This window comes from Scyliorhinus canicula, chromosome 4 (genome assembly GCF_902713615.1).
Source record: "Scyliorhinus canicula chromosome 4, sScyCan1.1, whole genome shotgun sequence".
In the NCBI taxonomy this organism is placed as follows: Eukaryota; Metazoa; Chordata; class Chondrichthyes; order Carcharhiniformes; family Scyliorhinidae; genus Scyliorhinus; species Scyliorhinus canicula.
The window spans coordinates 90,799,092-90,823,629 of NC_052149.1; the positions used below are offsets into that span (position 1 = coordinate 90,799,092).

Consider the following 24,538-nt stretch of genomic DNA (forward strand, 5'->3'; position numbering starts at 1 on the left):
GAACTTATGCCAAAATCTATGTCAGTCTCTTTGACATGCTGGTCAACAGGAATTTACACACAAATTTCCTGCAGAGCTGATTTTCACATGACCAAAAATAAAAGGCAGTGCAAAACAAGTGCAGTGTAGAGCTACAAATAGGGTAAGACATCGGCTGCTTTTGCACCTCTGAGCCTCTTGTCTCTTCTCAGTGTCATACTGTTCCATTCTGCAAGACAGGGCTACAGCCATTGGAAAAGATATTCCACTAATTTAGCACATCAGATGAGTCAGCTTTAGACACAGTTTAATCTGTTTTCATTAGATATTTACTTCCTCTTTTCTTCCCATGAATCCCTAAAGGTTGACACTCGGATGGGAGCAAGTTCAAAATTCACTACTTTAAGTATCCAGCTGTGCAGCACAAATATTGTGACTCCGGAATCCATAATTTTGGCTCATATTTCATATCTAATGTTTGTCCATATGTATCATTCACAAAATAATATTTCTCATTTCCTTTGCGGGAGGGGTGGTGTTGGGGTGAGGTGGAAGATTTAGAATTTGGAAAAATGTTGTTGGCCCAGCAGGCAAGTTTTGAAAATGCACTTCTTTCCAAAACCTTTTGGAACAACTCACTGGGTCAATGGAAATATTTCAGGTTAAATAGGACACAAAGTTAAAACGTATACGCATTGCTGAGTTTTTAGACCAAAGGTATCAAAGTTAAAAAGAGTAACTCTACATGTGTATACTATTCTATGAACTCTACATGTGTATACTATTCTATGAAGACTGCAATTTAATCTGGACGATGCATAGAGACCCATTTAATAAGTGTATAACTGGAACATAAAGCTTTGCACATTTAAATACTGCTCGAGGAAGGCACAATTTAATTTAAGATGCCACAAAATGTTTTATGGAAATGAGCAATACCTGCATGTACATTCACCACTGCACTCTGAGCACTTTTGCAGATGTTGTCTGTTGCTACAACAGAGATTGTATAATATTCACCGCACTCCAGGTGTGGGATTTGAGCCTTTGTATCGCTGGTGTTGAATGAAGCTGTGACTCTTTGACTATCTCGAGCGGTTACAGTGTATAACTTTGCTCCATCCGTGACATCCCACGAGAAGGATACTGCATTCGAATCACAGTTCAGCTCAGCTTTTGGATTCTCAGGAATGCACGGTGCTGGTTAGAAAATATAAATGAATATTAATCTTCTCCATCCTGTAAATATTACAATTAATAAATATAAAAGCATTTCCATGATATTATTTAAGGATTAATAGCATTACCAGTTCGGGTTTGGGCAGAAGTGCTTGAAAAGCCAGTCCGGCTGTAACTGCGCGTTGTTACAGTTATGTTATAGGTCTGTCCACAGTGTAAATCCATCATTTCATAGCGTGTCTCTGTTGTGCTGTAAGAGTGTGTATGTCCATCACTGCCTTCTGCAGTTAATTCATATAATATCGCTCCATCAGTCCGTTCCCATGATGCTACCGCTCTATTCGAATTACAATCCACAGTCACCTTGATGTCATCAGGTGTACACGGTGCTGTGGAACAGACATTAATAAAAACATTAATATCCTAATATCCATAGGATTCATGTGAGAAATTGTTTTGATCAAATGTTCCTTACCAACGTCTCATAAAGCTTAAAATAACTTGGATAAAGCAGTCACCATTGTATCCCACATTGTGACAACTCAATTCAGTGTCAAGTGTTAAAGCCAACAAATGTCAGTTCAGTATTCTGGGTCACTATGATCTGTACCCAAGTTGACCCAAAGTGAAATTGTCAGTTTATCTCTAATATCCACAGTGACGAGGGAAGCCTGTTGTAGCACAGATTGAACAACAAAGGCATAAGTGGGTTGTGGTCCCAGTTTACTTTTGGTTCAGGTCGTCTATAACATCAAAATTAAGGCCAATTGAAACAGGGTGACTAATGAACAGGCCACTCTCTCTGCTGATACAGTGCAATTTCACAGTCAACTTTAACCCTATCCACCAAAGGGAAATAAGACAGCTGAGTGGTTATAAACCAACAGGTCAGAAGGGTGTTAGACAGGGCTTTTTGAAGATCAGAGGGCTGCATCACCAAGGAATTGTTGCTTGCTAACATTGTAAAATTAGATCATTTTGTCATTCAATTCAATTGCTGTGGCTTTGCTTATCAGTTTTGGCAGTAATACTATAACAATTACATTTCAAAAGTAAATTTTAAATAGTGATATGTTTTGAGATGATTTGAGGAGTTGGAAAGTTATACATAAAGCCAGTTCTTTCCCTTCTACATTACCTGTCCAAATATCGTAACTGGAGCTTTGGATGCTGCTGCAGTTTGTACCAAATGCGAGTACAGAGATGCTGTATATTTGGCTGCAGTGAAGGTCTGGGATTAGACAGTGTGTTTCTGATGTGGTACAGGCGGCTGTGTGTCCATCACACCCCTCTGCTGTTGCAGTGTACGACACTGTGAGATTACTCGGCTCCCATGTTACAAAGGCAGTGACAGTGTCAACATCAACGTGCACATTCTGAGGGGAACATGGTACTTTTGGGAGGAGGGAAGAAAAATGGGGTGTCATAAATTAATATCAGTGCAAAGTTTCAATCGTCTTCTTTGATACCAAAATCAGCAAGTCAATACCTATTGAACAGATTCCCAGTAGCCAAATAGTAACTAGTTTCCCACTGCCTGCTTGGCTAAACAAGTGTGCTTTTGAAGTTGGGTATCAGGCAGGGTGTTTAAGTGGTAATTTGTAAGGGGCAAGTAGTAATTAAACTTATTTTCAGAGCTAATTTCAAGATAAATTAGTTCTTTAATCTCAAAACTAAAAGCTGCTCTTTTGATTATTGTAGTTTAGTTGCAAAATATGGTTAAGGGAAATAAAGTTGGTGTAATGGAGGTAAGTAAATAGTATTATAGAGCATAATTTCTTTGTTTAAATGGGAGGAAATAAGGGACTTAAGGGTAGTCATGGTAGGAGAGCTTGCATCTGTAATATGCTCCTCCTGTACAATATGGCAAATCATGGAAACATCAGTTGGCCCTGGGGACCACTATCACGGGCTGTAATTTCTGATTAGAAACTTGAAAACAAATAAAGGGCAGATGGGGAAGCTTCTTTCATATTTCTATAAAGAGAGCCTTGTGATCACTAAGACAAATTATTAATCTTAGTAACTAAATAGAAACCCAGAGACCAGAGCGTTCAAACACTCTGCTGAAAGGTCACACCACAGAGAGGAAAGCAAGTGTAACACTACCTCCCAAATTACCACTATGACCTTCCTGGGCCTTAAACCTCATGACAGTACTTCTTTCGGCACCTGTGTAACATCTCCCAGAGATTAAATCTTCTGTAAGGGGCGGTATGTGTCACAGTGGTTAGCACAGGGACTACGGCCCTGAGGACCCAGGTTCGAATCCCGGCCCTGGGTCACTGTCCGTGTGGAGTTTGCACATTCACCCCGTGTCTGCGTGGGTTTCACCCCCACAACCCAAAGACGTGCAGGTTAGGTGGATTGGACATACTAAATTGCCCCTTTAAAAAAAAATCTTCTGTAGAATTTTTACCTGTTTCCGTTTCAAAAGTGGAAGTGTTTACACTCTGACAATGACCATCTATTGCTTTGACAGTGATCAAATATGTCTGACTGCAGTGTAGGTCCGTGAATTCACAGCTTGTCTCTGTTGAATTACACAGTGTCACATGTCCATCTTGTCCTTCTGCTGTTGTAATGTACCACAGAGCTCCATCACTCTCCTCCCATGTCACTGTCGTACTCTTGGTGACGCAGTTTAAGCTGGTGTCAGTAAATTGGGGTGCACATGGAGCTGTAAAATACAGAAACACGCTTGCTTTGACCGGACATGAAATATCTACAGTCCAAAACATTCAAAACAAGAAGGTCACAGATCTTGACAGACAGGTGACCATCAAGTAGATTAACGAATAAACGGTTTATTAAAGGTAAATTACTATATACAGAGAGTGAGATGAAGGCTACTGTATTCCACAACTCCAAACTTCTTTCTGACTGTAAAACCCAATCTCAGCCTCAGGGTTTACACACTCCAGACTGATTGGCCAAATAGGGCAGCATGGTAGCACCGTGGTTAGCACAGTTGCTTCACAGCACCAGGGTCCCAGGTTCGATTCCCGGCTTGGGTCACTGTCTGTGCGGAGTCTGCACGTTCTCCCCTTGTCTGTGTGGGTTTTCTCCAGGTGATCCGGTTTTCTCCCACAGTCCAAAGGTTCGGTGGATTGGTCATGATAAATTGCCCTTAGTGCCCAAAAGGATTACGTGGGATTGCTGGGTTGTGGGGATGGGGTGGAGGCGTGGGCTTGGGTGGGGTACACTTTCTGGGGGCTGGTGCTGACCCGATGGGCCTGATGGCCTCCTTCTGCACTGTGAACTCTATGATTCTATGACCCTCAAGACTTCACCCCTTAAAGGCGCCCGCTACCACAGTCACAATAATTATCTTTGTGTTTCTGAACAAAGATTTACTTCTCCATCTTTTAATGAACAAAATTTTCTGACACATTTGACTGCTCTCATTTAAAGAGTTATTTGGGAAAATTATAATCTTTTAAAACAGGAAGATTCTCTTTTGAAAATAAATGGCTTCACTTCACTCAAAGGCTTTATTGAGAATTATATGTAAAAACGCTGCGCCCATTCCAGAATATTAGGATCAGAGCAGCCGTTCACTGTTCAGTTTTTGAACTATTCTGATTTGAATTGTGTTTCTGTGGTTATACCTATGGCTGTGTATTTACAGGCCTTCTCTACTCTCAGACTGGATGGCACATGGATTGTTGCTGATGGAAAGAGCTAAATATTCCCCATGGGCCACTTGTCAATTATCCATTCCTACTCACTCCACTCGTGAACACCTGTTGCTGTGGAACACTCACCTCAGCGTCTCACCGCTAACAAAGAGGAGCTTCTTTTATGCACTCCCTCACCACTCACTCCAGTCAACGTAGAAGCATGGCAGCGAGCAGACCTGCCCCTCGCTTTGGAGATGCTGACCTCAAGGCTTCTCGATGCCGTGGATGCGAGATGATCAATCCTGTTTCCTGAGGTGGTCGAGAACCAGCAACAGGGTTACCAATACCACCCAGGAGGCAGGAGCAGCTGCTGTCAGTGCAGGCAGCATGATCAGGAGGACCGTCGTCCAATGTGGAAGAACACCAGTGACCTCCACCGAGCTGCAAGAGTAGGTTACCACCTCTTTTCTGGTATCAGTTCTGTCTGCCCTTAGGTTCCCAAACCCACCCCCCACACACATACACACACAAATCACTGACTCACACCTTGCACCCTCTTCACACTCGACGTTCGTGTTTGCTCCTCAGCATTCTCTGGCACCTACCAGCACAACCCCTTCATATCCAGTTGCGATTCCAGACATGCCACTTGCCATATACCTGCCTCAGCCATCAAACGTGCAGCTCGCAAGGTCCTCTCTTTGTCCCCATAGGAGAAGATAGCCCATAATAAGTGGAAAAGGGCCTAGATGGGGGGTGAAGTACCAGATATCCGAGTCCTCGCCCACTATGAGGATCGGGATCTGGAGATTGCGTGGTTGACCGAGGAGAGAGCCATCACCAAGCGAGGTTGGCCTGTGCCACAGAAGTGAGGATCCACTGCCCCTTCACCCAGATGACCTGTCTCAAGTGATTTGTTCACATCAAGAAAATGATCTTTCCCTCTCACTGACCACATGTCCATTCTCTTGCAGGATCTCCATCTGAAGGGACTCCATCCAGCGTCGTCCCCGCTCACCCCACCAACACCCAAGAGACCACCTCAGAGGAGAGCTCCGAGGATGCCATCATCGAGGCTATCATCCCACCTTCCACCAGTCCAGAGACACACACACTTTACCAGGCGACATTAGCGGACAGGCCTCTGGGGCACAATCTGGTGGACGTGTTCCAGACACAGGTCGACATTGCCGAGGCACTGCAGAGCATAGTCCAATCACTGAGAATACTCGCTGATAGCACTGACACCATGGTGCAGACAATGGGGAACTGCCAGAGATGACGCAGAGGCCTCTGGAGGTCACTTCAGCTGCCCCTCCATCCAATGGAGAATCCCAGGGCCCGACGGGTACCATCAGGGAGGAGGAAGCATTGGAGGTCCATCCAGGGTCTTAACAAAGAGACAACAGCAGTCTCCAGTTCTTCCGAAACTCCCCCTCCTGCACCGGTGCATCTTAAGGGCAGCGGGCACAACAGGGTGGCACAGCTCCAGGCCCTCGAGAGGATATCCGCCAAGCGCATCAAAGACCCTAACCTCCACCTCTGATGTGCATCCTGTGGACACACCTCAATGTAACAGTAGACCACATAAGATCAAGAAGGTTGAAGATCATTGAGTGGGCACTAGGTAGGTGAGCGGGGTGGGGGGTCACAATCTGCAGTGAGGGAAAATAGAAATGTCCAATGTTCACTATTAAAACATGTGACACCTGATACATGTGTAGCCTCTGTCATGTTAATCTTCACAGTGGGCCTGCCTGCACCTCCACTCACTGTTGCGCTCCACTCCCCCCACCTCCTAGACACAGAGGTCCAAGGTGAAACACCCCCGATGCAAACTCTGTTCAGAGGATGAGTGTGAGCGTGTTGTCAGCAGTAAGCCAGGACTCAGACTTTGGCACAGACTGAGGAGCACCAGAGGTAACCTCACAGCGTGTGATCCAGTGTCCTTGAGCTGCGTGCCAGAAAATGGAAATGGCTACTCATGTCCTCAGTTCCCCAACAGGCATCGCTCTAGCTTCATGTTTTTAAAAAGGAGTACTAAACTACGCCCACGTGATTTCCCGCTGGGGGGCTGGTTATTGCCCTGTAGGCTGCTATATCTGACTTCAATCTCGCTAAAGAGATGGAATTAAAAAAATCGGGGTTAAATATATGCTTGCCAACCAGCGTGCCTAGATATGTGCCGGTCATAATGAAGGGGTTAAATCGTGTCCATGGTCTGTCATGGGAGTGTCCCTTTAAGAAATGTTTTTGTCTTATCACATGGCTTCAGTGATGTCATTGTGTGGGTGGAGCTGGGCTGTGGCTCTGGGAATTGGTTTTACTTTAGATTCGAGTTTGAAGAGATTTTGTTCTGCACAGGTTGAAAGAAGGTTTTTTCTCTATATGCATTTTAAAAGCTGTTTCCAGACTGCTTGATAACTTGAAAAGAAATAACTGTTTACTGGAAGAAATTTAAACCTGCGGTTTTGGAAAGGAAACAGGAGCATCCAACTAGGTCTTCAGTGCTGTGTGCTGGGCCATCCCTTTCAAAAGGGGTTTCTGGTTTATGGGATCTTGTTATTAAATTGGAACAGCTAAAGGGGGAATTTATTAAGGGTTACACATAGAGTACTGGAGTTGTGTAGGGTCTTTATGTTGGTAGTTGATAAAAATGCTTACTGTGTGTGTTTATAAAAATGTCAACTAAATTCGTAGAATAAAATTTGTTTTGAATAAAAGTGCGTCAGGCCTCTGTTGAATAAACCAGAAAGGCAGACCCTTGTACTCATCCTAGCCAAATTCAATAAACAGTTGTAGGTCAGGTGAACTCCATGATATACTTTGGAGTTTTCCCAACCCTGGCCCATAATAGGTCTCATTGAAGCCATGTACATGTGTTTAAAGACTTTTTATTTTTGCACTCCAATCACCTTGCAATAAAGTTCCTCACTTTCCCAATTGCTTTCTGTACCTGCATGCGAACATTGTGTTCCTTGTATAGCTTATACCCCAGTTTCTCAAAGAACAAGCTACATGGCTTTAAAAAATATTCTACTTTTTTATTTTGACCACCAAAGTGAAAACCTTACACTTGTCCGCTTTATGGTTGCAATTCAACAGAAACGTTTCTAAGCGTTTGAATGGCCATATTGTGCCCAAAAAGCCACAAGCCACGGTGCAGTGCGGCTGATAGAAGCCAGAAGACCCTGCCCGCAGAATCTACCCAGCTCGCAGCATCTTGCAAGATCTAATGCATTCTCACAAGACTTTGTGATGTGAATCCCGCCCATTGCGAGCTAGTCTCACTCTAATATGCAATTTCCCGAGGCACCACAAACGGAGACCAGACGGAATGGCACTCATGGTGGTTTCCCAGGGGATTGGAGGCCCCCATGTGATTGGCCTCTGAGCAGGGTGGTGCCCTGGCAATGCTGGTGCCACCTGGGCACTCTGATACTGCCAGTTGAGCATCTTGGAATTGCCACCTGGGTGCCAGCCTGGCACTGCCAAGGTACCCAGGTGGGGCTGCCAGGGTACTAGTTGGCCTTTTGAGCACGGTGGCAATCTGGACTGGAGTGAACTGCATAGGTGTTGGGTGGGGGAGGGGTGCGGGTGGGCCCGGGGACTCCCTTATAGTGACGGAGCTTGGGAGGTTGGGGGGGGGGGGGGGGGGGGGGGCTCCAACTTTAAATGGCATCCCAGTCTCTCGCTACACTGAGGAGTTCCAGCTAGTAGAGCACCTCAGTGCAGAAAACGAGGCTATGAGCAGCCTCGAACGCACATTCCCCACTGAGGCTCTCTACCCAACTGCATTATATAGCGCCAGGAAACAAACGGTTAAACTCACTTGCTGTGGGACTTTGTTCTCATTTAGTTGAATTGCGCCCTGAGTGTCATTTGTGACAGGTTTTGCTGGGAGTTTTCAGCCGCCTCTGTCGGCGAGCTCCCCACCTCTATCTAACCAAGCTTCTTGGATCCTGGGGAGTTGTGCACCAGTTTAGCCCACACGTCAAATTATTTTTATCATTGGGGAACAAAATGCGCTGGCCAGATTGGCTCCTCAGAGATCAGGCCACCATTTTGAAAGGGTGCCCTGATTTTGAAGTGAATTTGTGGGTCACCTATACCCACCACCCATGGGGAATGTCACCCCCACCCCCACTCACACATGGGCACCCTCCCCAAGTGATGGCACCCTGCTATGGGTTCGCTGAGGGCACCCCTTTTCAGGCCTCCCCACGCCCCCTTTCAGCCCCCTTTTTCCAGGACCCTGACCCTTCACGCGCCCAACCTTTCAGAGGCCCCTCCTTACCCATCCTGCACCGCTACCCCTACCCTTCATATTCCTCTCTACCCTCCTTTGTTGGGCTCAGCCCCCCTCAGGCGCTGACACTTGGCAGTGCCACCCTAGCACCCAGGCACTCTGGCACTGCCACCCTGGAAACTTGGGGTGTTCTTACCGGCTTTGCGGTGCTACCCAGCCACCTTGGTGGTGTCTGGGTGGCAGTGCCAAGGTGCCAGTCTGACAGTTCCAAGGTGCTCACATTCCAGGGGGTGGGCAAGGCGACCATGTTGCCCTATCCATTACCACCCAGCAGCCCTCAATGACCCGGGAAACACCCTGGTGCTGTGACATCCACATTTGTGTGAGCCAATACTAATTAATACCCGTGTGACTACTCACTGGGGAGCCAGTTAGATCATGAGAGGCCGTTAGATAGGGGGTCCTTCCCATTAATGGGATGCAGATTGGCCTTAACTGGTAATTACTGGTTTCTAACCACACCGTGGCAAGATCAGAATCTCGGCAACAGGAATGGGCTGGTCAGATCGCAAACCGATCGGCACCGAATGTAGTCCCGATTCCAGACTCTCCCGCAATCTAACCGGCTCACTTGGATTCACGCCTGGCATGATGGGGTTGTCAGATCGTCTGCCATCTTGTTGCCCACTCAATTAAATTGTTTATATCTCTTTGCAGTCTCTTTGATTCCTCCTGACAGTTTACATTCCCACCTACCTTTGTATTACCAGCAAACCTCAGTATATTACTCTTTGGGTGGGATTCTCCCATACCCGGTGGGGCGAGGGGCCCCAGAGGGATGGAGTGCCATGAACCACTCCGGCTTCGGCCCGCCCCAAAGGTGCGGAGGATGGGGCTAGGCCGGCGCCGGAGTGGTTTGCGTCCCGCCGGCTGGCGTGGAATGCCTTTGGCGCCACGTCATCCAGGGCCGAAGGGACTCCGCCGTCTGGCGAGAGTCCGCGCATGCATGGGAGCATCAGCGGCTGCTGACGTCATCCCCGCGCATGCGCGGGGGGCGTTCACCTACGCGTCGGCCATCGCGGAGGCTGACACGGCCAACGTGTAGGAAAAGTGTGCCCCACCTGCGGATTGGTGGGCCCCGATCGTGGGCCAGGCCACTGTGGGGGCACGCCCCGGGGCCAGATCGTCCCGCGCCCCCCCCCCCCCCCCCCAGGACCCCGGAGCCCACCCACGTCCCAGGTCCCACCGGTAAGGGACCTAGTCTGATCCACATCGGCAGGACCGGCAAAAAACCAGCGGGACTTCGGGCCATCGTGGACCGGAGAATTCAGGCACCCCGGGGCCCATTGAGTCGCGCCGGTCCCCACCATTCTCCAAGGCGGGCAGCGCAATTCATGCCTCGCCGACTTTTGTGGGCCGGAGAATTCGGAGGACGGCGGGGGCGGGATTCACGCTGACCACCGGCGATTCTCCGACCCGGCCGGGGGGGGGGGGGGGGGGGGTCGGAGTATCCCGCCCTCTGTCTCGTCATCCAAGTCATTAATATAGGCTGTAAATAGCAGAAATTCCAGTACTGGTTCTTGTGGCACTCCACTAGCCACAGCCTATCAACTTGAAAATGTTTGATTTGTCCCTACTCTCTGCTTCCTGTCCATTAACCAATCTAATATCCATGCTAATATATCACTTCCAACACCATGAACACTTATATTGCGTGACACCTTACTGAATGCCTTTTGGGAATCCAGGTATACTACATCTACTGGTTCCCCTTCAGCTACTTTTTTAGTTACACCATCAAATTTTCAAAAATAAATTTGTCAAACTGCATTTCCCTTTTGTAAATCCACATTGATTTGTTCTAATTATACCGTGCATTGTTCAGAATTCCTTAATAATAGATTCCAGTTCTTTCACGATAACTGATGTCAGCCTAACTGGCTTGTAGTTCCTTGGTTTCTCGCTTCCTCCTTTGTGTGTGTTCCGTTTGCTAACTTTCAATTTGCAGGGACCATTCCAGAATGAGCAGAATTTTGGAAAATCATAGTTAGCCCATCCATTATCTCTGCAGCTATCTCAGTTAGAACGTTAATATGTAGGATATCAGGTCCTGATGCCAGTACTTATTCTCTGCTCATATTAATTCCCTTAATTTCCTCATTCTTATTAGCCCCCAGGGTTATCATTTATCTCTGATATATTCAGGGCGGCATGGTGGCGCCGGGTCGGCACGGTGGAGCAGTGGTTAGCACTGCTGCCCCATGGAGCTGAGGGCCTGGGTTCGATCCCGGCCCCGGGTCACTGTTCACGTGGAGTTTGCACATTCTCCCTGTGTCTGTGTGGGTCTCATCCCCACAACCCAAAGATGTGCAGGGTTGGTGGATTGGCCATACTAAATTGTTCCTTAAAAAGATATATATATTTCTGGTATGTAACATGTGACTGACAAACACCACATTTTGTTGAAGCTTTTTGTCCAGCAGCCACCAGGACAATTCGCAAGGATACCAAACACAAAGGGAACAACAATTTATACTTCATGAGAAGAGAGGGCTGATTGGTTGGCAAGTGGACTCTGATTGGTAGAGGTATTGCCATGGTGAATGCACAAATCAATTGATGATTGACAGTTAACTGCCAGACTTTGTTTAAATTCTCCATGGCATTAGATTGGGTGGGAGGGTGCCCGGTTGCCTGGTTGCCTGGTAGGGCTTCTCCCCCTTCCTGTCTCTGCTCTGATTAAGTTTAGGAGGGGAAGGCCCGTGGATGGCCATCCCACCATAACACCAGTTGAAGCCTTGAATTGGGTATTAATCAACGTCAATTAATGGCCTCATTCAGCTACTGGTGGTATTCAAGCCCAGTCCTGGAATTCACTTTTAGTCTCTGCTCTTCTGATTTAAAAAAAAAATTACAGGATGTGTGCATCGCTGGTTAGGACAGCATTTAGTACACCATCCTTCAGAAGATGGTGGTGAGTTGCGTTCTTGAACCACTGTAGTCCCTGAGGTGTAGGTACACCCACTGCGTTGTTGGGGAAGGAGTTCCAGGATTTTGCCCCAGCGACAGTGAAGGAACGGCGATATATTTTCAAGTCAGGGTGGTGAGTGACTTGGAGGGGGACCTCCAGGTGGTGGGTTTCCCAGGTATCTGCTGCTCTTGCCCTTCTAGAGGTAGTGGTCATGGATTTGGAAGGTGCTGTCTAAGAAACCTTGGTGAGTTACTGCAGTGCATCTTGTAGATGGTACACATGGCTGCCACTGTTTGTCGGCGGTGGAGGGTTTGAATGTTTGTGGAACAGCGAGCAATCAAGCGGGCTGCTTTGTCCTGGATGGTGTTGAGCTTCCTGACTGTTGTTGGAGCTGCACTCATCCAGGCAAATGGAGAGTATTCCATTAGACTCCTGACTTGTGCCTTGTAGATAGTGGACAGGCTTTGGGGAGGGTCAGCAGGTGAGTTATTCACCATAGGATTCCTAGCCTTTGATCTGCCCTGGTAGCCACAGTATTAATATGGCAAGTCCAGTTCACTTTCTGAATAAATGGTAACCCCCAGGATATTGATTGTGGGGGATTCAGCAATAGTAATGCCATTGAATGTCAAGGGGCGGTGGTAAAATCCTCTCTTGTAGGAGGTGGTCATTTCCTGGCACTTGTTTGGCACAAATGTAACTTGCCACTTGTCAGCCCAAGCCTGGATATTGTCCAGGTCTTGCTGCATTTGGACATCATAGAATTTACAGTGCAGAAGGAGGCCATTCGGCCCATCGAGTCTGCACCGCCTCTTGGAAAGAGCACCCTACCCAAGTTCAACACCTCCTCCCTATCCCCATAACCCAGTAACCCCACCCAACACTAAGGGCAATTTTGAACACTAAGGGCAATTTATCATGGCCAATCCACCTAACCTGCACATCTTTGGACTGTGGGAGGAAACCGGAGCACCCGGAGGAAACCCACGCACACACGGGGAGGATGTGCAGACTCCGCACAGACAGTGACTCAAGCCAGAATCGAACCTGGAACCCTGGAGCTGTGAAGCAATTGTGCTATCCACAATGCTACTGACATGGACTGCTTCATTCCCTAAGGAGTCATGAATCATGCTGAACATCGTGCCGTCATTCGCAAACATCCCCACTTCTGACCTTATGATGGAAGGGAGATGAAAAATGAAATGAAATGAAAATCGCTTATTGTCACGAGTAGGCTTCAATGAAGTTACTGTGAAAAGCCCCTAGTCGCCACATTCCGGCGCCTGTCCGGGGAGGCTGATACGGGAATCGAACCGTGCTGCTGGTCTGCTTGGTCTGCTTTAAAAGCCAGCGATTTAGCCCAGTGAGCTAAATCAGCCCCTTGATCATTGATGAAGTAACTAAAGATGGTTGGTCCTGGGACACTACCCTGAGGAGCTCTTGCAGTGATGTCCTGGAGCTGAGATGATTGATCTCCAACCATCACAACCATCTTCCTTTGTGCCAGGTATGATTCCAACCAATGGAGAGTTTTCCTTCCGATTCCCATTGACTCCAGTTTAGCTAGGGCTCCTTGATGCCATACTCAGTCAAATAATGCCTTGATGTCAAAGGCAGTCACTCTCACCTCAGGCATTCAGCTCTTTTATCCATGTTTGAACCAAGGTGGTAATGAGGTCAGGAACTGAGTGACCCTGGCGGAACTCAAACTGAGCATCCATAAGCAGGTTATTGCTGAGCAAGTGCTGCTTGATAGCACTATTGATGACTCCTTCCATCACTTTGCTCATGATGGAGAGCAGACTGATAGAGCGGTAATTGGCTGGGTTAGATTTGTTCTTTTTCTTGTGTACAAAACACACCTAAGCAATTTTCCACGCTGCCAGGTAGATGCCAGTATTGTAGCTGTATTGAAACAGCTTGGCTAAGGGTGCAACAAGCTCTGGAGTACAAATCTTCAGTACTCTTGCCGGAATATTGTCAGGGCCCATGGCCTTTGCAGTATCCTGTGCCTTCAGCCATTTCTTGATATCACCTGGAGTAAATGGGATTGGCTGAAGACCGAATTCCAAGATGCTGGGGACCTCCGGAAGAGACTGAGATGGATCATCCAATTGGCACTTCTGGCTGAAGTTTGTTGCAAGTGCCTCAGCCTTGTCTTTTGAACAGATGTGCTGGGCTCCTTATCATTGAGGATTCTCATCCACACTCCCCTCTGCACCACTGAGCCTTCAGCCATGAGGGACTTGTTGCATGGAATTAATTTTGACTTATTACCTCTTAATCTATCTTCAAAAGGATCCTTAAAATTTAAAAAATTAACTCTTAAACCTCGGCTGCAATCACAACTTTTTGCACATTTCCTGTTCAATTTCCATATTTCCTGACCGAAAGGAATGTTTGAGATGTTTTATTATGTGGAATGTTCAATATACATCAAGCAGTCGTGGGGATCAATTGTACCAGTTTTGAATCACCCTTCTTATACAAGAGACTTACCAGTGCTGAAGTCAAATATTGAGCTTTGTGAAGTGTCACATATATTGTCCAGGGCTGTCAGAGTTAAATTATACATCTGCCCACAGTGTAGGTTGGCTATTTGACACTGTGTGTTGACTGTATCACATGATACTGCGTGTCCATCACTTCCCTCTGCTGATGCAGAGTATGACATTGCACCGTTAGTGTGGGTCCAGGACACAGCAGCATCGTTTGTGTTACAATCCAGCTGGACCCCGAGATTCTGTGGGATGCACGAAGCTGAAAAGAATGAAAAGGCCAGATGAAGAGCACTTGACCAGCAGCTGCTTAATGTTTGGTAGAGTTGTTGTTTCAGCTAAAATCTTCACACAGAAATTAGCGATGTGGGAAAATCCACTTCTCTTTAGTTACCTGTTTTCTTTGTGATGGAAGCACTTTCAGCTGTGTCACATGAATCATCGTGTGCGCGAACTGTGATGGTGTAGGTTTCTCCACAGTGCAGCTCAGTGATATCACACAATGTTTCATTAGCGCTGCATTGTTGCACATTGCTCCCTTCCGCAGTGGCAATGTATGATATTGCACCTTGACTTAACTCCCATGAGACGGACATATATCCAGCATCACAGTTCATGAGAGCATCAACATTCTGTGGGACACATGGTACTGCAAAAAGAACATTCCCACATGTTACCGACTGGAAAAGTACTGAACTGCATAATTCAATATTCAGGAGAATGATCTTTACCAAGAGAGTGGTGAGAATGTGAAATTCGCTACCACAGAGAGTTGTTGAAGGGAATAATATTGCCTCATATTAAGTTGAGGCCAGATAAACATATGGCCGAGAAGGAATAGAGGGTTGTGCCGACAGATTTAGATGAAGAAAGTCAGGAGGAGACTTGAGTGGAGTATAAAGACTGACATGGACTGAATAGCCTGTTTCTGTGCTTTATGTCCTACATAATGACTCTCTATAAGGTACACAAATGACAATGTTCTATTAAACGTGTACAGCTGGATTTTATTTGTTCAACACGCAGGTATTTAGCAAGGGGTGCATAAAATAGGGCGGGTGCCAACCCCAATGCCTTCCTTCCTGGCGCTGAGCTCATCCCCATTGGATAGTGTGTGGGCAGAGGCTGAAATCGAGACCCGCCTGCCATATATAAATAAGCAAGAGTGACTTCCGGTGGTGGTGAGGTCCTGAGTGGACATTAGGTTCTCTCCTCCCAATAGGACCCAAAATAGCATATTTTCCAGGTTTCTTGGCTCAAAAAGCCACCCAAAACTCCTAAAGACACTGGTAGGTAAGAAGCAGGGGGGGAAGATGCTGGCAAATGGTAGTTCAAAGGGCTGGAATAGATGGCAGAAGTAGCGGCAAGAGGCAGGAGCAGTGAGCAGATGGACCAGGGGACACACGAGGCGAGGCGGTGGCCCCAGCGAAACAAGAGAGGGGCGACCGGCGACCCGACCAGAGGAGCATGAACAGGCAGCGACGCCCCCACTACACCGGGGGAGGGATGGCAGGCATTCCTACAAAAAGAACTGGCTGCCAGGAGGAAGGCAATCAAAATGGAACTCCAGGTGGTGATGGAAGAGGTGGTGAAGGGAGTGGTGATCCTGAACCTGGAAAGGGCGGCAACCGACCAGAGTGATAGGATCATGGCTCTGGAGACCGAGGTGAAGAGGTTGGTGGCGGGCCCAATGGAACCTGAGGGGAAAGGTAGAGAATCAGGAAAACAGGTCCAGGCGACAACACTGCTGTATTGTGGGACTGCCAGAGAGGGGTGGAGTGAAGGGACCCAGAGGCCTACATCGCCCACAAGATCAGATTAAAGTAGGAGAACAGAGAGAGGGAAGCGAGGATAGGGGAAACAGGTGAGGGGGCGAGGAAGGGAACAGAGACGGGCAGATAGAACAGAGACAGGGCGAGACCATCCCAGGGAGGGGAGCCACCGTACTAGCAGGGAGGGCTAGCATGGGAAGACAAGCTGTAAAGGGGGCCGTGGAGCACCTCTCAGAGGAGATGGAGTGTCTGGTCAAGGAAGGGGAGGGCGCAGGGCAAAAAGGGGGCGAATACAGGGGGGAGAAAAGGGAGGTGAGAATAGGGAGGGGAAGGGGGGGAACGGGGGAACTCACAGAACAGAAAAATGTCAGAAGGATAGGAAAGGGTTAGCAGCAAGACAGACACAGGCTTCAGCAGGCATGGAGCAGGCCGAGGAATCAAGATGGCGCCGCAAGCAGCCACTTCGGAGGGTCCCTAAACAAAGGGAGACTCCGGAGTGCAGGGACGCACCCACGTGGCGTTGACACAGTTGGCGGCCATGTTGGGTGTCCCCTGGACAAAGGGAAACCCCAGAGCACAGGGGCCTGGCCTCATGGGGAGAGCGGCGGCCACGGCCATTTTGGACAGCCCCAACAAAGGGAAACCCCGGAGTGCAGGGGCGCATCCAACAGGTAAGTATGGTTGATCCCGCAGAACCGGGGGGGGGGGTCAGAAACCTCCCACCAGGATAGCCACCTGGAACGTAAGAGGACATACGGCCCAGTGAAAAGATCCAGAGTCTTCGCCCACCTGGGAAGCCTGAAGGCGGACATAGTCTACCTGTAGGAGACAGACATGAGGAAGAAGGACATACTACTGGTAAGGAAGGGCTGGGTGGGACAGACGTACTGTTCATGCAATGGGACGAGGGTTAGGGGAGTGGTCATACTGACCAGCAAGAGGACAAGATTCACTGAGACTAGGACGGTTATGGACCGAGGGGGATGGTACATCATGGTCAACGGTGTCCTGGAAGGGGCACCGGTAGTACTGGTAAATGTGTACGCACCCAACTGGTATGACACAGACTTTATAAAAAAGATGATAGTGGAAATCCCCGACATTGACATGCACCGACTGATTATGGGGGACAACTTTAACTGCGTACAGGACCCGCTGACCAACCGATCAAAGCCCAGAACGGGGAAAAAGACAGGCATGGCTAAGGAACTGGGAGAATTTACGGAACAGATGGGAGCGGTGGACTTGTAGAGGTTCCTGCATCCGGGAGAAAAATAAATCTAGTTTTTTTCACAAGTGCACAAGGTATATACCCGTATTGATTTCTTTGCAGTGGGGAAATCGATGCTTCCAGGAATTACAGTAGGGCAGTACTCCGTCTTAGTCATCTCCGACCATGCTCTGCACTACGTGGATGTGAGGTTGGAGACGGACAGCGACCAGCACCCCACAAGGAGGTCGGACACGGACCTCCTGGCCAACAAGGCCTTCTGCCAAAAAACATCGCAGGCCATAGGCGACTACGTGGCCAACAACCGGAATGGGGAAGTGTCACCTGCCACATTCTGGGAAGCACTGAAGGCTGTGATCCGAGGGGAAATAACAGTCTATAAGGCACGCAGAGGAAGGGAAGAGAGGGAGGCCAGGCAACAGCTGATTGACTCCATCTTGGAGGTAGACAGAAAATATTCCGAGGCCCCGGCATAGAGCTGCTGACGGAGAGGAGAAAGCTACAAATGGACTATAACGTGCTATCCACCAGGAAAGCAGTGCACCAACTCCGCCAGACACGGGGACCTTTTATGGACACGGAGAAAAGGTTGGCCGTCTACTGGCTCATCAGCTGAGAAAGCAGGCAGCCACAAGGGAAATAGCGCAAGTAAAGGATGGCAGAGGCAGACAGGTAGTGGAACAAAAGAGGTCAAGCAATCATTTGAGACCTTCTACTGATGGGGACACGGAGATGAAACAGTTCCTTGACGGACTGGAAATGCCAGTTGTGTGGGAGGACAGACTGGAAGCACCAATAGATCTGGGAGAAATCATGGAGAGCATCAGCTCCACGCAGGCCGGGAAAGCACCTGGACATGATGGGTTCCCGGCGGACTTCTACAAAGAATTTGCACCGGCCCTGCCCCAGATCTAAGGGACATGTTCACAGACTCGCCGGCAAGGGGCACTTAGCCTCCTATACTAGCACAGGCCACAATCTCACTGATACCCAAAAAGGACAAAGACCCGACGGAATGTGGATCATAGCGACTCATTTCACTGCTGAATGTGGATGCGAAAATGTGGATTCAAAGGTGTTGGCTGGAGAACGCCGAATTGGAGGTGGTCGCTTAAGACCAGACGGGCTTTATCAAGGGTAGGCAACTCACTGTGAACATCAGGCGGCTGATGAACATAATAATGACACCCTCCAGGGAGAGAAAACCAGAGTTGACCGTCTCCCTGGATGCAGAAAAGGCCTTCGACAGAGTCGAATGGAAGTACCTCTTTTTAGGTACTGGAACGGTTTGGGCTAGGAGCAGGATTCACCGCCTGAGTGATTCTTCCGGAACAACGCTCCCAAGGCGAACGTTCGAACTAACACCACCAGCTCTGAATACTTCCAGCTACAAAGAGGCACAAGACAAGGATGCCCACTGTCCCCGCTCCTGTTTGCATTAGCAACCAAATCCCTGCCGATAACCCTACGGGGTGCGAAAAACTGGAAGGGCATCCAAAGAGAAGACAGAGAGCACAGAGTCTCACCCTCTGCGGATGACCTGCTCCTGTACATCTCAAAGCCACAGGAAGGACTGAAAGTAATCATGCAGATCCTGAAAGAGTTCGGAACCTTCTCAGGTTACAAACTCAACCTGGACAAGAGTGAGGCATTCCCAGTGAACCCAAATGGGGAAGGACAGAGCTGGAGAGATTCCCATTCAAAATAGCCCAAACCAGATTCCGATACCTGGGGATCTAAATAGCCAGAGGCTGGACACAGATCCACAGGTGGAACCTGACCAGCCTGGTGGAGGAAGTCAAAAATGACCTACAAAGGTGGGACGCATTCCCACTCTCCCTGGCGGGGAGAGTGCAGACGATCAAAATAAATGGGCGGCCGAGGTTCCTCTCCCTATTTAGGTCCATACCAATCTTCATCCCCAGGTCCCCGGTAGGGGGGTTTGGAAGGAGGAGGGTGTTTCTATCTTGGGGAGGGGGTGGGGGGGGGGGGGGGGAATTGCCCTTTCCTCATTGTGGTCAGTTCCCTAAGATAGTACCCTCCTTACTTCCTAGCTCCAATCAATCAGAATGGCTGAAAGCTTCCAGTGAGGGGTGGAACTAAAAGTCCCATTGTCAGGCAATTTGGACGACCCACATCATATTATAGCAACGGAGTGAATCAGCTTCCTGCTGACTTTGCTTGCAGTGCAGCAAGTCGTCTGCCTTCCCCACCCCATACAATGTGCAAGCAGCATATATTTTAGAATTGTTACTCCAGGGCCACCCGGTGGTGCAGTGGTTAGCACTGCTGCCTCACGGTGCCGAGGTCCCAGGTTCGATCCCGGCTCTGGGTCACTGTCTGTGTGGAGTTTGAACATTCTCCCCATGTCTGCATGGGTTTCGCCCCCACAACCCAAAGATGTGCAGGCTAGGTGGATTGGCCATGCTAAATTGCCTCTTAATTGGAAAAAAGAATTGGGTACTCTAAATTTACATTAAAAAAAGAATTGTTACTCCAAATTCTTGTCTAGAATTACCTGTTTTCACTGTGACAGCAGAGCTCTGTGAGCTGTTACACTGCATGCGGATTGCCTGCACAGTTATATAGTAGCTCAGTCCACAATACACATCTGAGATCACACATTCTGTGTCTGTTGCGTTACATGAGGCCCAATGACCACTGTTTCCTTGGGCTGTTACAAGGTAGGACTCTGTGCCGTTACTGGGATCCCAAAACACTGACACATTGTTACTTTCACAGTCGATGTAAGCGATCACATTCTGTGGGATACAAGGCACTGTAGGAGGAGGAAACGGAGGAAAATATTCTTACACCACTGAACATTTAACGTTGCAGACGAAACATTGTTTAATATGTAATCTTACTGACAGAACAATAACTATTTGCAAGTGCATAGTTCGATTAAACTAAAAGCATACCAAGCTGGTTTATGGAGGTGTAAAAGAAAAAAATGAATGCTGAGCAAAGGTAGAGCAATTAGGCCTGGTAAAAGCTTGGTCTAAAAAATGAGTTTTTTCCAGGCTCCTGAAGGAGAGCTGAATGAGTATACAGGAAGTCAAGACAAGAAAAGAGTCCAAGAGTTTTTAAAAAAGTAAGATAAAAATAATGGGCTCAGGTCTGGCTCGCAAGCCAAAATGTGCCCACAAAATGGGTAGAAAGCAAATTTGGATTATATAAGCAAGGCAAGAATGAAAAGAGATACACCCTGGCCTGATAATGGGTTCCTTCACCCATATTCCAAGTGCCTTGCAATGAATGGATGAATAGTCATTACATTCTGTATACTTGGTACAGAAATCTTACAATAAACTGCTGCAATATCTGGTTAATCAACTCTCAATTGCTAGACCTTTGGCTCAGTATTAGGAATAGTACTTCTGAGTCAGAAGGTACAAGTTGACAACACTGCTCCAGGCAATCCTGCCTGAGATTCAGGCTCCTGATCTGAATTCTAGCTTGGTATCCAGTGGGTTAAACAGCTGGATTGTAATGCAGAATAAGACCAACAGCGCGGGTTCAATTCCTGTAACAGCCTCCCCGAACAGGCGCCGCAATGTGGCGACTAGGGGCTTTTCACAGTAACTTCATTGAAGCCTACTTGTGACAATAAGCGATTATTATCATTACAAATGCATCTACTAAATCAGCAGCCACTTATTTTAAGACCCTGGGATGAAATCCATCAGGACCTGGTGACTTTTAGTTCTTATCTTTTTAGTCATCTGTTAGTTCAGTAAGCTTGAAAGCTCTAGGTGTAATGTTAACCCAAACTGTTGCTTGACTCAGCCAATCAGCCAATACATTAATTCAAAAAAATATAGCCAAAATGTGGGCTGCCAAATCCAAAACAATACCCGAGTAGCACTTTATTTCTTTCTTTATTTATGGTCAGGAAATGACCATAATCTGCTCCTGAACATAATTCAAAAGGATGTGTGAATTAGTTTGGGGATTTTTAGTTCTGATAGTCTTCTCAGGGCCTTGGTAATTATAATTGTTTTAAGTTTTGCTTTTGAAAATCAGCCGTTGTGGGCCCAGGGACAGTGGGGGAGGGCGGGGGGTGAAGGATCCATGGTAGGCGGACGCTATGGTGTAAAGCTGTTTAAGTACAGTTAAATTTATTCAACTTAATGGGAATCAGGTTCACCAGCTGACACATCACCGGCGGGGGTTGGAAAAGATCTCAACCCGAGATCTCGCTGGCGCAAACCCTCTTGTGCGATATACCGGCCATAACATGATTTGCACCCGCAGCGAACAGGGCCCCTGGATCTCACCCACATTCCTGACCAGAGTGTACCTTTTCTGATTATTCTGAACTATCTCCTTAAATATATTTCATAGATCATAGAATATTTCATAGAATTTACAGTGCAGAAGGAGACCATTCGGCCTATCGAGTCTGCACCGGCTCTTGGAAAGAGCACCCTACCCAAGGTCAACACCTCCACCCTATCCCCATAACCCAGTAACCCCACCCAACACCAAGGGCAATTTTGGACGCTAAGGGCAATTTATCATGGCCAATCCACCTAACCTGCACATCTTTGGACTGTGGGAGGAAACCGGAGCACTCGTAGGAAACCCACGCACACACGAGGAGGATGTGCAGACTCCGCACAGACAGTGACCCAAGCCGGAATCGAACTTGGGCCCCTGGAGCTGTGAAGCGTTTGTGCTATCCACAATGCTACCTTGCTGCCGTTCTGTCACTGCACTTCTACTGACCTATCCCTAATTTCCATGTTCACTTTATTCAGCTCTGTCTTCATGCCCTCATAATTGCCCTTATTTAAGTTTAAAACACGAGTCTTTGATCCATTCTTTACTCCTTCAAACTGAATGTGAAATTCAGTCATATTATGTTACTGTTACCTTGGGTTACCTTCACCAAGAGGACATTAATTAATCCTGTCTAATCCTGCAAATTGCCAGATTTAGTATAGCCTGCTCTCTGGTTGCCTTCAGAACACAAATCTCTAGGAAATGTTCCCAAAATTATTCTAAAAACACTCTACGAACTCATCATCTAAGCTGCCTTTGCCAATCTCATATTTTGATATCACTGTGTCTAATATATGTAGAATGAAACCACACATGATTATCGGCATACTAGCACTTATTATTTTTTCCTATATACCTCGTCCTGAAAATATAGTTACTGTTCAGGAGTATAAACCACTCCCACATGTGACTTCTTCCCATTACTATTTCTCACCTTTACCTAAACTCATTTTAACTTGATCTCCAGAACTTGGGTCATCTCTTTATTGGACCAATGTCACTCTAAATTAACAGAGCTACCCCTCCACCTTTCCTAGCAGCCTGTTCTTTCAAAATGACATGTACTCTTGAATACTCAGCCCCTAGACTTTGTCATCCTGCGGCCTTTTGTTCTGTCTTTTGTTGCATGGGTTTCCTGACAGGGTGGATTGGATTGGCAGCATGGTAGCACAGTGGGTAGCACTGTTGCTTCACAGTGCCAGGGACCCGGGTTCGATTCCCAGCATGGGTCACTGTTTGTGCGGAGTCTGCACGTTCTCCCCGTGTCTGCATGAATTTCCTCCGGTTTATTCCCGCAAGTCCCGAAAGATGTGCTTGTTAGGTGAATTGGACATTCTGAATTCTTCCTCCGTGTACCCGAACAGGCGCCGGAATGTGACGACTAGGGGATTTTCACTGTAACTTCATTGCAGTGTTAATGTAAGCCGACTTGTGACACGAATAAAAATGATTATTATTCAATGGGAAATGCCATTGACAGCAGCGGGACCAAAACATTCTGCTACCGGCCAACTTCCTGTAGCCGAAAAAAACTGAAGGGAGACCAGAGGATCTTGTCCACAATTACTAATTCTTCTTTTTCTGACTGGATTTTAAAAAACTGTAATCCTATTAAGGCAATGGAGGACTGCCAGTCAGCTATAATATCAAAAACTGCATTCCACCCAAATGGGATGCAAAGGAACATGCACTCAAACCCCCTGGGGAGAATGAAAGCATCCATCTGCTGTTGGAATTTACATTATCCAGAAATTCTTACAAATGTTTCTGAGATGAGAGTTCAAAGTACAATTACGTGTTCTAAAAACAATGACAACAGTAGACATGGATTAATCAAATTTCTCTGGAATTTACAGCCAGCAAGACTTTAATAACTCTTTGCCAAGCCAGAGAGATCAGAGACCAGGGCCGGGATTCTCCACTCCACACCCCAAAGGCGGAAGAAAAAGAGTGCCCCCACGGCACTGGCCTGCCCGCCGATCGATGGGCCCCGATTGCGGGCCTGGCCACCGTGGGGGCAACCCCGGGGTCCGATCGCCCCATCGCGGGCCGGAGAATCACCACAGGGGGCTCGCTGGTCGGCGCGGAGGGCACGCCGATCGACGGGGCGTGATTTCCGCCCCCCCCGCCAATTCCCGGGTGGCGGAGAATTTCTGCCACGGCGGGGGTGGGATTTTCGCCGGCCCCGGGCGATTCTCCGACCCTGCGGGGGGGTCGGAGAATTTCGCCCCAGAATGCTATGTTAAAAGGTGCAATGAAGTTGTTTCCTCTGTATCTCGCTCTAAAGTATTGTCCCCAGATTTGCAAAGAAACCATCCTGAGAAGAGAAATCGATTGTAAATCGAGATCTTTTGCGAATAAAATGTGAAAATCTGCTCCATACAACCACACCTAGAAAGGCAACTGAACAAAATGGCCGCAATGTGGAATCACCACATCGAGACCAACCAGAGGACAGCTAACCATATACTCCTCTGTTTTAGCTTGTTCACAAACTGTAAAAAGTGGTGCCGACAGTGCACCCCTGCTGTGGGCTTCCTGCCAGTGTGGGGTGGATTCAATGGGAATCCCATTGACAGCAGCAGGACCAGAAGATCCTGCCACTGACCAATGGCGAGCTGCCTCCTACCGCTGAGAAAAATGCTGTGGCGAGGCCAGAGAATCTCACCCAAGATCTTTTTTTTTTTAAATTTAGATTACCCAATTATTTTTTTTTCCAATTTAGGGGCAATTTAGCATGGCCAAT

General features: G+C 47.7%; 1 protein-coding gene across 1 annotated transcript in view; it reads right to left on the bottom strand.

The window, feature by feature from the left end:
* Positions 1 to 24,538, bottom strand: part of LOC119964794 — a 192,099-nt gene that overhangs the window by 131,748 nt on the left and 35,813 nt on the right. Inside the window, exons 11-17 of the mRNA XM_038794788.1 lie at positions 20,024 to 20,284; positions 14,897 to 15,151; positions 14,504 to 14,764; positions 3,578 to 3,838; positions 2,297 to 2,551; positions 1,287 to 1,547; positions 919 to 1,179 (exon numbers count right to left, since the gene is read on the bottom strand). Coding sequence (XP_038650716.1) covers positions 919 to 1,179; positions 1,287 to 1,547; positions 2,297 to 2,551; positions 3,578 to 3,838; positions 14,504 to 14,764; positions 14,897 to 15,151; positions 20,024 to 20,284 — 1,815 coding nt within the window. The remainder of the gene's footprint in view (positions 1 to 918; positions 1,180 to 1,286; positions 1,548 to 2,296; positions 2,552 to 3,577; positions 3,839 to 14,503; positions 14,765 to 14,896; positions 15,152 to 20,023; positions 20,285 to 24,538) is intronic.